This window comes from Ammospiza caudacuta, chromosome 9 (assembly GCF_027887145.1).
Source record: "Ammospiza caudacuta isolate bAmmCau1 chromosome 9, bAmmCau1.pri, whole genome shotgun sequence".
NCBI lineage: Eukaryota > Metazoa > Chordata > Aves > Passeriformes > Passerellidae > Ammospiza > Ammospiza caudacuta.
Window position 1 is genome coordinate 26,751,958 of NC_080601.1, and position 13,122 is coordinate 26,765,079.

Sequence of the window (13,122 nt, forward strand, 5' to 3'; positions counted from 1 at the left end):
CCGCCCCTCCCCGCCGAGCTGAGCCGAGCCGAGCCGAGCCGAGCCGAGCCGAGCCGGGCGGAGCCGAGCCGAGCGGAGCCGAGCGGAGCGGAGCCGAGCCGGGCGGAGCCGAGCCGGGCGGAGCCGAGCGGAGCCGAGCCGAGCGGAGCCGAGCCGAGCCGAGCCGAGCCGAGCCGAGCGGGGCGGGGGGCCCGGCAGGCGGCATCGCGGTTCTCGGCGCCCTCCGAGCCGCCACAGCCCCGGGGACAGAGACCTCGCGCGGTGCCGCCCGGCCCGGCCCGGCTCGGATGCCGCCATGGGGAGCCGCTTCTCCAGCATCCCCGCGCTGCCCCGCGGCGGCCAGGGCCGCCTGCACCGCGCCCGCCACCACCGCCTCAAAGGTACGGCTCGCTCGGCACCCCCGGCACCCCGAGCATCCCCCTCCAGGCGGGCACCCGATGCAGCCCGGAGCGGGATGGATGCTCTGGACACCCCGGGATCGGATGGGCACCCGGCAGGACACAAATCCCGGGTACCGCAGGGAGCCCAGAGTGGGGTTAGACCCCTGGGACACAGAGCACCCTGAGCACCCACGCCGGGCAGGCACCCCGGACACCCGGGGGCAGGTATCCCGGACACCCTGGGACAGGCACCCCGGACACCCTGGGACAGGCACCCCGGACACGCGGGGGCAGGTATCCCGGACACCCTGGGACAGGCACCCCGGACACCCTGGGGCAGGCTGTGCTCCCCGGGGTAGGATGCTCCGTGCCCGGCACCCCGAGCCTCTCGCGGTGTGAGCCCCCTGCCCTGCTCGCAGCACTGTCACTTCTTCCCCAGCACTGCCCTATGGGCGGCTGATGGGTGCAAGGCTCTTTCCTTATCTAGGAAAGCAAAGGACAACGATTTGGGGGAGAAAGAGCACCAAGAGTCCCCGAGTGCTTATTGGTGAATGAAGGCTTTGCTTTGGCGTCTCTTCTGAGAGCTCCATGAATGTGTGTGTGCATGGGACTGTCAGTCCTGTTTGGAGGAGGGCAGGGAGTATTTGGGGTTCCTTGTCTCGCTGATGTGGCTATTCTGTTCCTCAAAAGGATGCCATCCCTTTTCTGAACTGCTGGGGAACTATTGGCACCAAATGGGATGGGGGTCACTTGGGTAATGTGGGCAGGAGAGCCTGCCAAAGGTCTCCTCTGTCTCTGCTCTTTTTTACCCCTTTTGCTGTAAGTTGGGAGGGTGGTAGCAGAAAATAGCCCATCGTTCAGGAATACAGTCTGCTCAGGCAGCAGTACACACATGCTGTGTGTGTTCAGCACTACCTGGATACCTCTTCTCTAAGGTCATTTTCACAGCCAAAGACACTCGCCAGTGGGGGTAGAGGATGTCACACATCTCTCTGTAAGCAGGGAATGAGGGAAGGTGCTGCTCTAACAGCCATTTCAGATTATTACTTGTTGCAGCTTCCTCTATGTGTTGCAGAATTTGCAGCCACCAGCATGGAAAATAGGAATGCTACTATTCACCCTCATTTTTTGCTGGGCTTTTGGATACTTCTTTGGCATGATCTAGAGGAGTGGAAATGGTTAATGATGAGCTGGGCAACTGGTTGTTATGGGGAAGGATTTTCTGATACTTGCATTATTCTTCTGCTGAATCTCTCTGCCCCCTTTGTCTGTACTTGGGTGATTTGCAGAGGTTGTGTGAACTGAGGGTGGTTTTATCATGGCCATGCAAGGAGATGTTAGGAGTGCTCATTGCTATGTCACAGACAAAGTCAGTGAGAAACTCAGCCCAAGCAATGGTGGTGCTTCAAATCAGACTGGAAAGGAGGGGCATGCTGAATCCTAAGCAGTGAACCATCATCCTCTATCAGTGCAAACATGAAGGCACACGCAATGCTGTGGTTGTTGGTATGCAATTGTAAACTGCCAGGGAGGATTTGTCTCTTTAAGAATCATGCTGTCAGCTGGAAGTCTTTCTGGAGCAACCTTAAGCAGATAAGAATTTATAAACTGAAGCCAGAAGGGACACTGCCACTTAATCCATTAACAGTGGCTTACGTGAGATTTGGAGGATGCTCTGTATGAATCACCTGATTGTGGGGGGGTGGGAGCAGTGAGTTGTGTGTTAATGGCACTTTGTTTCTATATTTCTTCCTTTAATTTACATTTTAATTCTTTTTCTACCTGTGCTGAGGCAGCAAGCATAAATATTCTCTAGATTCTAATGCAACAGAGCATTGAAATAATTTTTATTTGGAATAAAGAATGAACAAGGCATTGCCTTTGTTGTAAAAGCTAAGCAACTGCCAGGGACAATATGTGCCTTTTCTGTCTTTTTTGAAACCAGACTGCCTCAGGTCCTATTTAAATGCAGAATAAACAAGTCTGATTGCATTTGACAGGTTTCTGTAAAATGGACTCGAGGCATAGCAGTGAAAGTATGAATGTCACACAGTTTTGTTACATATCTGCCATTTAACATTTTGTAAAGTATATTTTAGTTGAAGGTCCCCAGTTGTTCTTCCTTCAGTGTCTGGCTTAGTGTTAGGGATACAGAACTTTTATAAGTTGGCCACCATGTAATACTTTCTTACTCTGGGACAGCCTCTTCCTGACCTGGTGTTGGGGTGATTAGAGCTCATTCTTGCTTGAGAAGCAGCTGTGATTGCATTTCCCCAGGTGGTCTGCACACTTTGAATTCAGTCCCTGTGCCTTACAAGTTCATCTCACCCAAGTAAGAAGTAACATCTCTGCACATGGTAGAGCTGTCGCCCACTTGTGCTGGAAATTTTTATGTCTTTCTCTTAGTCCTGCTAAAAATGGTCACCTTTAGTTACATAAATCTTCTGAAGACCATGTGATACTTCTGGTGTTGAAGGCATGAGACAGAAATCTCACGAAGGCTGACATGGCTGGCAGAATATTTGCTTTGCTGTGGATGGTCCTGCAAAAGGAGGAAAGCACACAACTTGACTCTCAGGCTTCAGCTGCAGTTTTAAAACCAGGTAACTGAAGTAGGCAGGTCTTTATGAAGGTACCTGCAATAACAAAGCTGGAACCCCAGGCTGATGATTTTCAAGTTGCTTTTGAGTAAGGTGATACTTTAAAATCTATTATGTCCAGCTGTTTATAAAAGCACTTCACATAACTGTTCACTAGGAATCACTAGACTTGAGCACTTTGGAATTATCTATCTGTTCTAGAGCAGTATGTCATATCTGCATTATGAATCCAGACTTTGGGGCCATAGTTGTGCCTACAGGCTTTGCTCTTTTGGAGACAGTGAAAGCTGAACTCCTCCAGGACTGCAGGTGATGCCATGGTCCTGATGTGGCTGTTTACCTTGAAGTCCTGGCCAGTGATTGGAAGGAGATTTTCACTTGGTGATATCATGATGGGGAGGTTGAGGTGAGATTATTTTCAGAATTCCTGTTAGTATTTCCCTTCCCATAACCCAGATGTAGTTTGTCAGGGGTGACAGAAGGTGATCCTTTGTGTACTTTCCTAATGCTGTGCAAAAGATTATGATTATCTGGTAACAATCTCCTTAAGGATGCAGCCAGATAAACTCCAGGAAATTTTTGCTGTCCACCCTCTCTGAAATATGGTTTGTGATAACTATCAAACAAGGTGTGTATGGCTGTTTGGAGGGAAGCCAAGTGGGAAAACTCCAGCTGTATCTAATCTGCTGAATTCTGAGATGAAAAAGATCAGCCTTCTCATCAGTGGCTCTGTGTACTGTTTATTTAGTTGTGTCAGGGCAGTCTGCATTGAACTGTTCCAGCCAATGAGAGTTTTATTATTTCTCAAGAGATGGATCCTCAGTTCAACTCCTTTCCTGCCCTCAAGGTTCTTCCAAGATAGTCTATTCTATCTCCTCTATTAGCCATTTTTTCTAATCCTGGTGTATCATTAAATTCCCCTCCTTGCCTAGTGTTACATATTCCCAGTCTCTGGCTTTTGCATTCTTTCCTTAGGTACTGCTCAACCTTGCTGGAAGTGTTTAACTCTTCCTCCTGTGAGATGTGGGCTGTGTGCCCTGTTTGAGCTGTGGTGTAGCTCCCAGATGTGCTGGGCCGGGATAAAGACATGAAGTTTTTCTAGTCCTTGGGTCAGAAGTGAGACACAGGACTTGAATGCCATCTCCTGTGCTCCATGGACATGTAGCTCTTTATCCTCCTTTGTGTCAGCTTCAAGAAGGCTTAGCCATTGCTGTAGACAGGAGATAAATATTACATTGTAAAAGCTAAAAACTATTACTGTCTTCTCTCTTAAATCCTCTCCTCCAGCCTCCTACTCAGGTTTGGTACTCCTTCCTGAGCCCCTCTTGCCTTGAAGAGTGAGTGGCAGCAAGCAGGATTTCTTCCTGTTGATTTTCTCATAGGTGAATGCACCTGTGATATTTTTGCAAAAGGGTGCATGCACAGTGTTACAGAAACAGCCCCAGCTGCCAGGGATCCTCTTTTCAGCAGTGCTGATTACTCATGGGTTCCTCTTTTTTATTTGTATTCCAGTGGCATCCGGAGGCTCCAACAAGATCTTAGTCACGTTGTGCTGGGTGCTCCTATGGCTGCCTGTACTTATTGCTCATTCGTCCAGACAGCTTTTACTCATGGGTCTGGGGGATGTCTGTACAATGAGGTGGGGTTTACACTTCAGAGTATCACATGAAGCAGCCTGGCACCTCAACAGAGCAGTTCTTAGTCCTTTTGCTGGGACACCTGCAGTCAGTGAGGATCAGCAGTGGTTTGCTGAGGGGTGTTACCACCTCTCTGGCTGCAGCCCCCAGACTGGCAGCCTTGGCCAAGAAGGCAGAGGCTTTCCTGCTTTCCCTCACCCATGGAGAGCACCAGTCAGGATTTCACAGTCCTGCATTTCTGCAGTTGCTGCTCCAAACATTATATTCCACTGACACATAGACATGTCAGACTTTTTCTCCATTTCCCTGGTGCTTTATGAGCTTCTGAAACACACATAGAAGATAGTAATCTGGCTGGTGAAGGCATTTCAATAATTGTTTATTGTTGAAAGACTGTCCTGCTGCCAGCTCCATTTTGTGCACTCTTTAGATAGAGCTAAGGGGGGGAGTAAAAGGTTATCAGCAACTGATGGTCACAGGGCTTAGAAGTTGGGGTGCATCACAAGCATTTTTAGACATCACAGGCAGTGCATTGTGGGGATACCAATAGTGATGCTGTGAGATAACCTCAGCTCCCATTGCTGTCATAATTGGTTCTTCTTTGAAGTATTATATTATTTTCTTCCAGCCTTACAGGGTCAGAAGTTTCATCATTCAAGGCTTTGAAGGATGCCTCCTGCTTCCTGCCCTTCTACTTTTACTCTGTCAAGGGTATGCTTGTCTCCCTCTGACCTGTCTGGGTTGTGGGTTTTTCCTGCCTGAGGTTGTCAGGTTTGTATGACCTTCTCCCAAGCACTAGATTTTTCCTCAAGCTACTGAACTTTGATTTATTGCATTTAAACTGCCTAAAATTGCTCAGTGTTCCAAACACAGCAATTTATTGATCTTACTTTTCCTTTCCTATTGTCTGTTTCATAAGGCGATGAAGCCTGTTGGTGAAGCAGGTACTGCTGCAGCTTTTCACAAATTTCCTACGAAATCATGTAGTTGGTTTCTTGCCTCTATATTTCTCAAGTGCAGGAAAGTCTGCTTCTGAAAACCAGTAGGAACCAAAACATCAGTTGGATGATTGAGCTAAAAATATTAGTGCCAGGCCTCAGTAATTAAATAAAGCAAATTAAATACTAGAAATTATAAGGGAAGCCAAACAGAGGAAAATAGAGGCCATTAATAGATTGTTGTGTAAATGTGTATATTATGTATAGTTCTGGTTCTTCTCCTTCCAAAATCTCAGGAAAGATTCGGAAAAAACTGGAAAAGATTCAGAGGTGAGTAACAAGAATGGTCATAAGTCTGGATTAATTTAATATAAGGAATGATTGAATAAACTAGGACTGTTGTCTCTGGAAAAAGGGACAACTAGAATGGAAACGACTTGCAAGTAAAGAAGGGGCAGAGCTCCACTGTTCACTGTCCCTTCCAGTACAAGAATTTGGAGGACATAAAATGAACAAAAGGTGACTGTAGCCACCTGCAGTAGGTAGTTGCTTGGTAGAGTTCATTATTGATGGATGCTATGGATGCTAAAATGGATCCACTTCTAAGGAAGATTGGAAGAAGTCATGAAAGAGGAATCCTTTGACATTTGTGACAGAGACCATTTGGCCTTCTCATTTTGACTTCCCAAGGGCATCTTCCTAAAGCTACCTGTGTTTATCTGATAAGGGTAGTGCTAAAATGAGAACTTTAAACTTCAGTGAAAGGTGCAGCTGGGTTGTTCAGACCTTGCAGTGGTAGATGGAGGCATAGAGCCGGCTCTCGTGTTGGCTGGTCTCTAGCTGGATCCATCCTCTTTATCCTAAGTATCCCTGCCTGGTTGTTTACAGGGTGGTTCATTGCCATGTCAGTGTCAAAGCCATACACAGAACATCCAGGCTTTATTTGGGTGGCAGAAGAGATTGTAACCAGGTCCCTGTACAAGCTTTCTTGGATGTGACTGTGTCTCCTGCACACTGTGACTTTGACCGATGCAGTTGCTTTTCCATTTGTGGGCTCATTTTGACTAAGACAAAGCAGGTTCTCTCTGCTTACAGTGACCTCCTAATGGCAGAAGCCTAAGTAGCCCCTGCTTCATTTTGCTTCCTAGACTGTTGAAATGGCAGGTTTTGTGGCTATTCCCATATCAGGGAAGATTTCTCATACAGTGGCGTGGAAGATTTCCGGTTTGGCAGCTGTTCTTACCCACTGCTGCTAGGATAATTGCAGGAACCAGCACTTCTGCAATGCTGAAATTGTTGCCTGTGGCAAGTACATAAGTACATGTTGTTTTACTTACAGTATGTATCTTCACAGGGGCTACTTATTTCAAGCTGGGGATCCACACGTGCTCTGACTTGGTCTGCCTTGAAAGTTTAGGACATCTGAGTAATCCAGTTCTGAGCTGTGTCAAGGAGTGGGCTCCACAATACTTGTGCTTCAGGATTGTCTTCATCTAGAAGTGGTTGATCTAAGATTAACCTTAATCACTGCAGTGTGCAGGTGCTCAGTGCTGTGCTGAAAACTGCCAAATCCCAAAGTAGTTTCTCACTTTAATCACAGCACCATGTAGGTGCTCACTTTTGTGCCACAAATACCAAAGTAGTTCTGGGGATGAGAACTGAATTTTCACTGAAAGTTAGGGTCTAACTGTGGTTAAAACTTTTGTTGTGAGTGTGACATATCCATGACCTTAGGCTGCCTTTTGGCCTGGCTAACCAGGGCATTGCTAAGCTGAGCAGGGAGAGGAGGGCAGACACTTACCCATACTAAGATCTGGGTTGCTGCAAAACTGTGGTTAAAATTGAGGTGAGAATAGGTTTTCATCTCCCTTTGTTCATGGGGAGCTCGAGATTGTGAAAGTATGTTATTAGAAGATGCTAGTTCATGTTTACACTCTTGGTTATTTGGCCTTTCAAGTACAGGATTAAAATAGGATTTTGTTTTGAAATTATAGGGCAGAGGATGCCATGGTGGCATTATGTTTATACAATCCTCTATTAGTCCACCTCATTTCAACTTTTTGCTGAAGCATAGGGAAGGAATCTCAGCTCTCAGAAAACTGTCAGGTTAAACTGTAGTGCTGCTTTATGCAAAATTTTGAAAAGTAAATATTAATAGTTCTTTGCCAGCCTCAGAGATAAAATTCCATGGCAGGTTTTTTAGTTTCAAAAAACTCACTTGATGTAAACTTTTTGTTAAAAAACCAATAACAACATTTTAGTAAAAATTTATTCTAAAGTACAGACATTACTTGTGGAGTCTCCCTCCTCTCTTGTTCCTCTGTATTTAGTATTTGAGTTTCACACTGGTAACACTGACACTTTCCAGATGTTCCTGCATGGGTGTAGGCATGGATTCACTATTGACATAATCTCACAATTTTTATGATATGACCACCACACATCCTATATCTAGCACCGGTGCTTGGGAAGATCTGTTCATCAAAGCAGTGGCTGGGGTCAGTAGCTAGCAGTGGGTTAGCAAAGAGGGAGCCTGCTTTCTGAGGAGACAAGGGACAGATAAGGCAAACAGATCTAGAAACAGAGCTAATTTACCATCCAGGTTCCATGTTTTCATCAAAAGCTTAGTGCAAATCTCCTCCTTAGGTGGTATCTTTTAATGTAGCATTAATTGTATTGGTATTACTCATGATTTATTTGGTTTGGGTAAATAGTGCCATTGTGTTTCTAAATATCTATCTTGCAAGATAATTTTTGTCTGTGATGAATGCCTATTTTTTATACTTAACAAGTCTTTACTAGGCAGGAATAGAAGAGATGGTTTCCCATTAGAAGAGATGGTTTCCCATAGAAATACTGAGTCACTGTAGAAGACAGGGCACAAATAACTGTAAATGGTGCAAACAGAATGTTTCTTATGTGAGTGAGTGAGTGAGTCAGTTCAATAGATGTGATAGAAAATGGAAAAGACAAAATGTTCCTCACTAATTGATTGTGTTCGTCAAATACAGAAAGTGGACAAGTAGTTGAAATTTACTTTCTTTATTAAAAATGCAGCAAAAACATAATGAAGGACCCAGGTTACCTCTGATGTTTAGTACTGGATTTCTACATTCCTACTCCTGTTTCTGTATATCATTTAGTGTTCTTGTTTTAATGGTATAACTCCTCAACAATGACATCCTTAACAAGCATGAGATAAAATAAAGAAGTTCTCCCTAATAAAAAACATGAATTTTTTTTTTTTACAAGGTTTAGAGTTGAGATGCTAAGAGATAAGTACTGACAGCTGAGAGCTTTGCTCCTCTGCTTGAAATCTGCCTTACATTAGTTGTGGAAGAAAGCTCTTACCATCTGCTGGGCAGAGATCATCTGCTGTTCTGTGCATCTCCTCAGGATGGTTGCTCTCAGGCCTTACAGGTTGTGCACTGGAGGGCTCAGCAGAGAGGTCAAAAAGTGGCTGCGGGCTTCAAGCAGAGAAGCTGTGCAGGTGGGACCTGTAGCACTGAATGCAGCGAGCTCTGGCTGCTCTTGCCCACACAGAGTGTGTTTGGTGGCTGAGCAGACACTGTCAGCCTCCTGCTGTCAGTCCAACTTGAAGCCCAGGAGGAGAAATTACAGAGTGATGGGTGGGAGCACTGACTGAGGGTGAACTCCCAATTTGGAAATGTTAACGCTGCATCCATCATTAATAACCCCACTGCAAAAGCAAAAATGCTTTGCTGCAAACGAAGCTGGGACCCAGGGAAGTAGCAGGCAAAATGAAAATTTTATACTTGTCGTGGTCTTACAATAAAGGTTTTGTGATACACATCCAGCAATGCTGCTATAAATAGTCTCGTTATCTAATCTTCCAGCTCGGTGTATGACAGAAGATTGCAAGTAAGAAAACAGTTCAGTGTAGCTTTTAGCTGTTTTCCCACTGCTTCCCTTGCTCCTGCTGGAGCATTATTACTGTGTCCCTTGTAATTCATATGGAGACAGCATTATTCAGAAGTACAGAATGTCACTAGGAGGAGGAGAGTTCAGAGAAAACCCAGAAGATTTATGACATAGTTTAGATAAGGCCATGGAGGAGCTGACATGAGGGAAGTAATGACAATTCGCAGCCCAGCAGCATTTCTCAGGGGGTGCTGAGAACTTCTTCATGCCAGCTCCATCAGGTCAGATTCAGAGCAGAGCATGCTTTAATAAGGTGTTCTACATGCTTGATTGCAGAGGAACCCTTTTGCTAATAAATAATCCAGACACACCAAGTCCTGTCCACATGGGTCTAGGACCTGATCCAAAACCAACAGAAAGTCCTTAGAAAATTTCACAGAGGCACAGCTAGCGCAGAGAAAAGCTTTTTTTTCCCTTTTGATCTTATTTCTCATGGGAGAAGGAGGAGCTGGTAGACAGGGAGGTTCCTTTCTTCCCCTCTCTGTGCTTGCTGGTAATGCAAATCCTCATTTCTGACCCTTCCTTGGAGATTCCCCTGGCCTGTTTCACATGGGGTACCTGAACCCTCTGGTGAGTGCTGTGTCCTGGGAAAGCTCCCCTGGAGCAGAGGCAGCTAAAAAGGACCTTCTGCAGCCTCTGTGTGTGGACACAAGCAACCCTTTCCCAGGGAGGACTGAAGATCACTTTCAGAACTGTCACGGAGTTTTGCTGTGTGTCCATAGGAAGAGGCGTGAGGGAGTGTGGCTGTTGTAGATCTGGAGCCCCATGAAACTTGAACCATCCATTTTTTTGCTCTATGAGAGGAGCTAGGAATCCTTTGAGTGTTTGTTCAGACCCCAGCACAGCTCCCCTGCTGCAGGGTGTCCTCCCCACCATGTGTCCTCTCCACCAGCACTGTGCTGGCCTTGTCCAGCCAGCTCAGGGGAGTGTGGTGGTGGGCACACAGGTGTTCTACAGCCATGGCCAACTGCAGGAGTCTTCTTCTGTGCCTTCATCACACCGTCTCATGGAAGAGCTAAAGCAATGATAAAACTTGAGGAACTAAACCTCACCACAGCTCTTGTAGGGAGGGAGGAAAGAACCTCTGTCATCCCCTCATCCTGAAATAGGCTGACCTGGAGCCTGATACTGCTAGGAAATTCTTTACCAGTCCAGATTCTGGTTTTCCATCTTAAATTCCCAGGCACAGGCAATTACAAGCCCTGGCAGGTGAAATCTCTCTGGACATGGGCTCACTTGTGCTGGAGCCTGTTCAGCAGGAAGGAGTTACCTTCTCCTGATTAGATTCTGTAGGCAGATCTAATTTGCTGTTGGAACAGAGATTTTATATATAGTAAAATGCTCCCAGGTGTGCTTTTCAGTAGTGCTTCTTGTCTAAAGGAAGGATTTATTAATAAGAGGCACCCAAACCTTATTACCCAGTGCAGCAGAGCTGGAACAGGGTGCTTTTGCTCTGATTCAGGGAGCTGATTGAATTCAGTGACAGATGCCAAGTATTTGTGTCCTTGCCTGAGTTTATCTTTTAAATTTGAAAGTGTTAAAAGCAAGAGTTATTTTTGGTATAAACATATTAAATAGTGATGGAGAGCTCCATCTGCATGTTGGTGGGATGGTATTTCATTGTTACATGTCGTTGACCAAAATGTACTGCTCAGACCATCAGAACAGAAACCTGTGGGGGTAATACACTGCTCTAGATTTGCATCAAAATACTGGATGTCAGAGGGCCCAGTGACTTTGCTTGTGACATTGCTTGGTACCATGAACAGCACAGTAAAATTATCTTTATTGTATATTTACAATAAATACAATACATTGTCACACAATTATAGTATTTCCTGTGAAGTTCCAGACAGCTGTCCATATTTCTACATTAATGTGTCTGTGTGTGCAGGGATGCTATTTGAATTTTATGTTTTTTATCATATTGACAAATGTCCAAACTCTAGAGAAGCTGTTAATTGCCTTGGAAACCATTGCCACCCCACCTCTTGGTTGCTCACTCTCCCTCCTACCAGTAGTCTTTTGAGCTTCTATATTCAATTTATTCTGCAACATCACCTAAAATAGCCCCTGGCCTTTGTTTTTGTTTATAGCTAGTCATTTAGAGTTTAAAATTATTTCTATTTTATTATCATCTCCATAATGAGCATTTTACTGTTTTATTTAGGGCAAAACAAGTAATTGTTGTTTAGCTGTTTAATCTTTCCATGGGCCATCTTGAAGCCCTTGAATGGTGACTCTTTACAGCTGAACCAAGACTCAGGGTGAGGATGAACAGCTGACCCATAAACTCCAGGCAAGTTGTCGCATTTTCAGTGCCTCTGAGCCATCTTGTGCCTCAAAAATTAATGCTACTTACAAATTGCCTTCTGCTGTGCTCCATCAAATGCTAAGATGCTGTAATTATTTATGACAGTTAAAATCTCCTGATGCATTCAAATAAAAGCCAAACACATATGGAAAACATGTCCTGTGGAGGAAGGTTGCAGCATGAAAGATGGCTTGTTCTGACTGCAGGTCACATTGAGGGGCAAGCTTGAAATGCACGTAAGAGATGGAGACCTAGATGTGTTAGATTTTAGGGGAAACTCCATTGCTGCTGTCATTGGACTATTTTCAGGTGTTTGGATGAGTGAATGACCCAAATATAGTTTAAGCCTGTGACTGTTTCATTTTAATAGCAATGCAAATACAGTAGGTGAAGGCTAAGAGAGCTGCATCTAATTTAGCAGTGTTGCTTTAGCAACATGGTGCAGGATGCAAATAGTCTCCTTGGCAACACTTCCTAAGTGTCATTAGATAAGCCATGCTTATAAACACGGAAGCAGATCAGAAGGAGAGGCATGCTCTTGTGCTGTGCCTTTTTATAGCCCCAGACATCACAATTAGCAGGATGGCAAGAGGAGAGGGGAAAGCTGGGGCTCATAGTGCTTGTGAGGGTTTGTGTGTTGTGGTTTGGGAAGCCACACCAATGGTGATGGGGTTTTCTGACTTGGTTTAAATAAAAGCCTTGAAATAAAGGTTTAAAATAAAGGGAGGTGGTTGTTCCTGCCCTGCCTGGTTGACACAGACATACATAAGTTTCCTCATGCCTCTCCAGCAGGTGCAGATTGCAGATGTTAACACTTCTTCCCTCTAATGGCACATTCGAGTCTTGGTGAGTTTTGAATCTACAGGTTGGGAAGGGGAGAGGAAAGGAGACCCCAGAGCTCAATGTGAGTGTGACTCTCCCATGTTCACCCTGGAAAGAATGTGGAGGTTGAGGTGGTGGTGAAGGATCTGCCTCTGGGCTGGGATTAAGTACAGCATCCGCTCCCCTTCTGGTGATCTTGCCCTGTTCCACTCTCATTGCCAGTGGATCACCTCTCCAGAGCTAAATTTGGCTTTCTCTGTTGAATTCCGAAGACCCTTTCCCAGGGATCAGCAACAGAGTAGAGATGAAAGTGAGAAATGGGGGCTAATTAGTGCTCAAAACCAGGGCAGCTGTTTCTGCTGTTGGCATTGCCATATAGAAAAGACTCATGAATTGAGGCAGAATCCCACTGGTTGGTGCCTGAGGAACGCATCCAAGGAATGTGAATGCTTGATGATGTCAACTGGAGCACATGAAAGACACTGGAAG

At 45.4% G+C, this 13,122-nt stretch overlaps 1 protein-coding gene across 1 annotated transcript in view; it reads left to right on the forward strand.

Moving 5' to 3' along the window:
* Positions 1 to 234: 234 nt before the first annotated feature.
* Positions 235 to 13,122, forward strand: part of NEURL1 (neuralized E3 ubiquitin protein ligase 1) — a 138,898-nt gene continuing 126,010 nt past the window's right edge. The window contains exon 1 of the mRNA XM_058810793.1: positions 235 to 380. Within this exon, the coding sequence (XP_058666776.1) occupies positions 296 to 380 (85 nt within the window). The 5' untranslated portion in view covers positions 235 to 295. The remainder of the gene's footprint in view (positions 381 to 13,122) is intronic.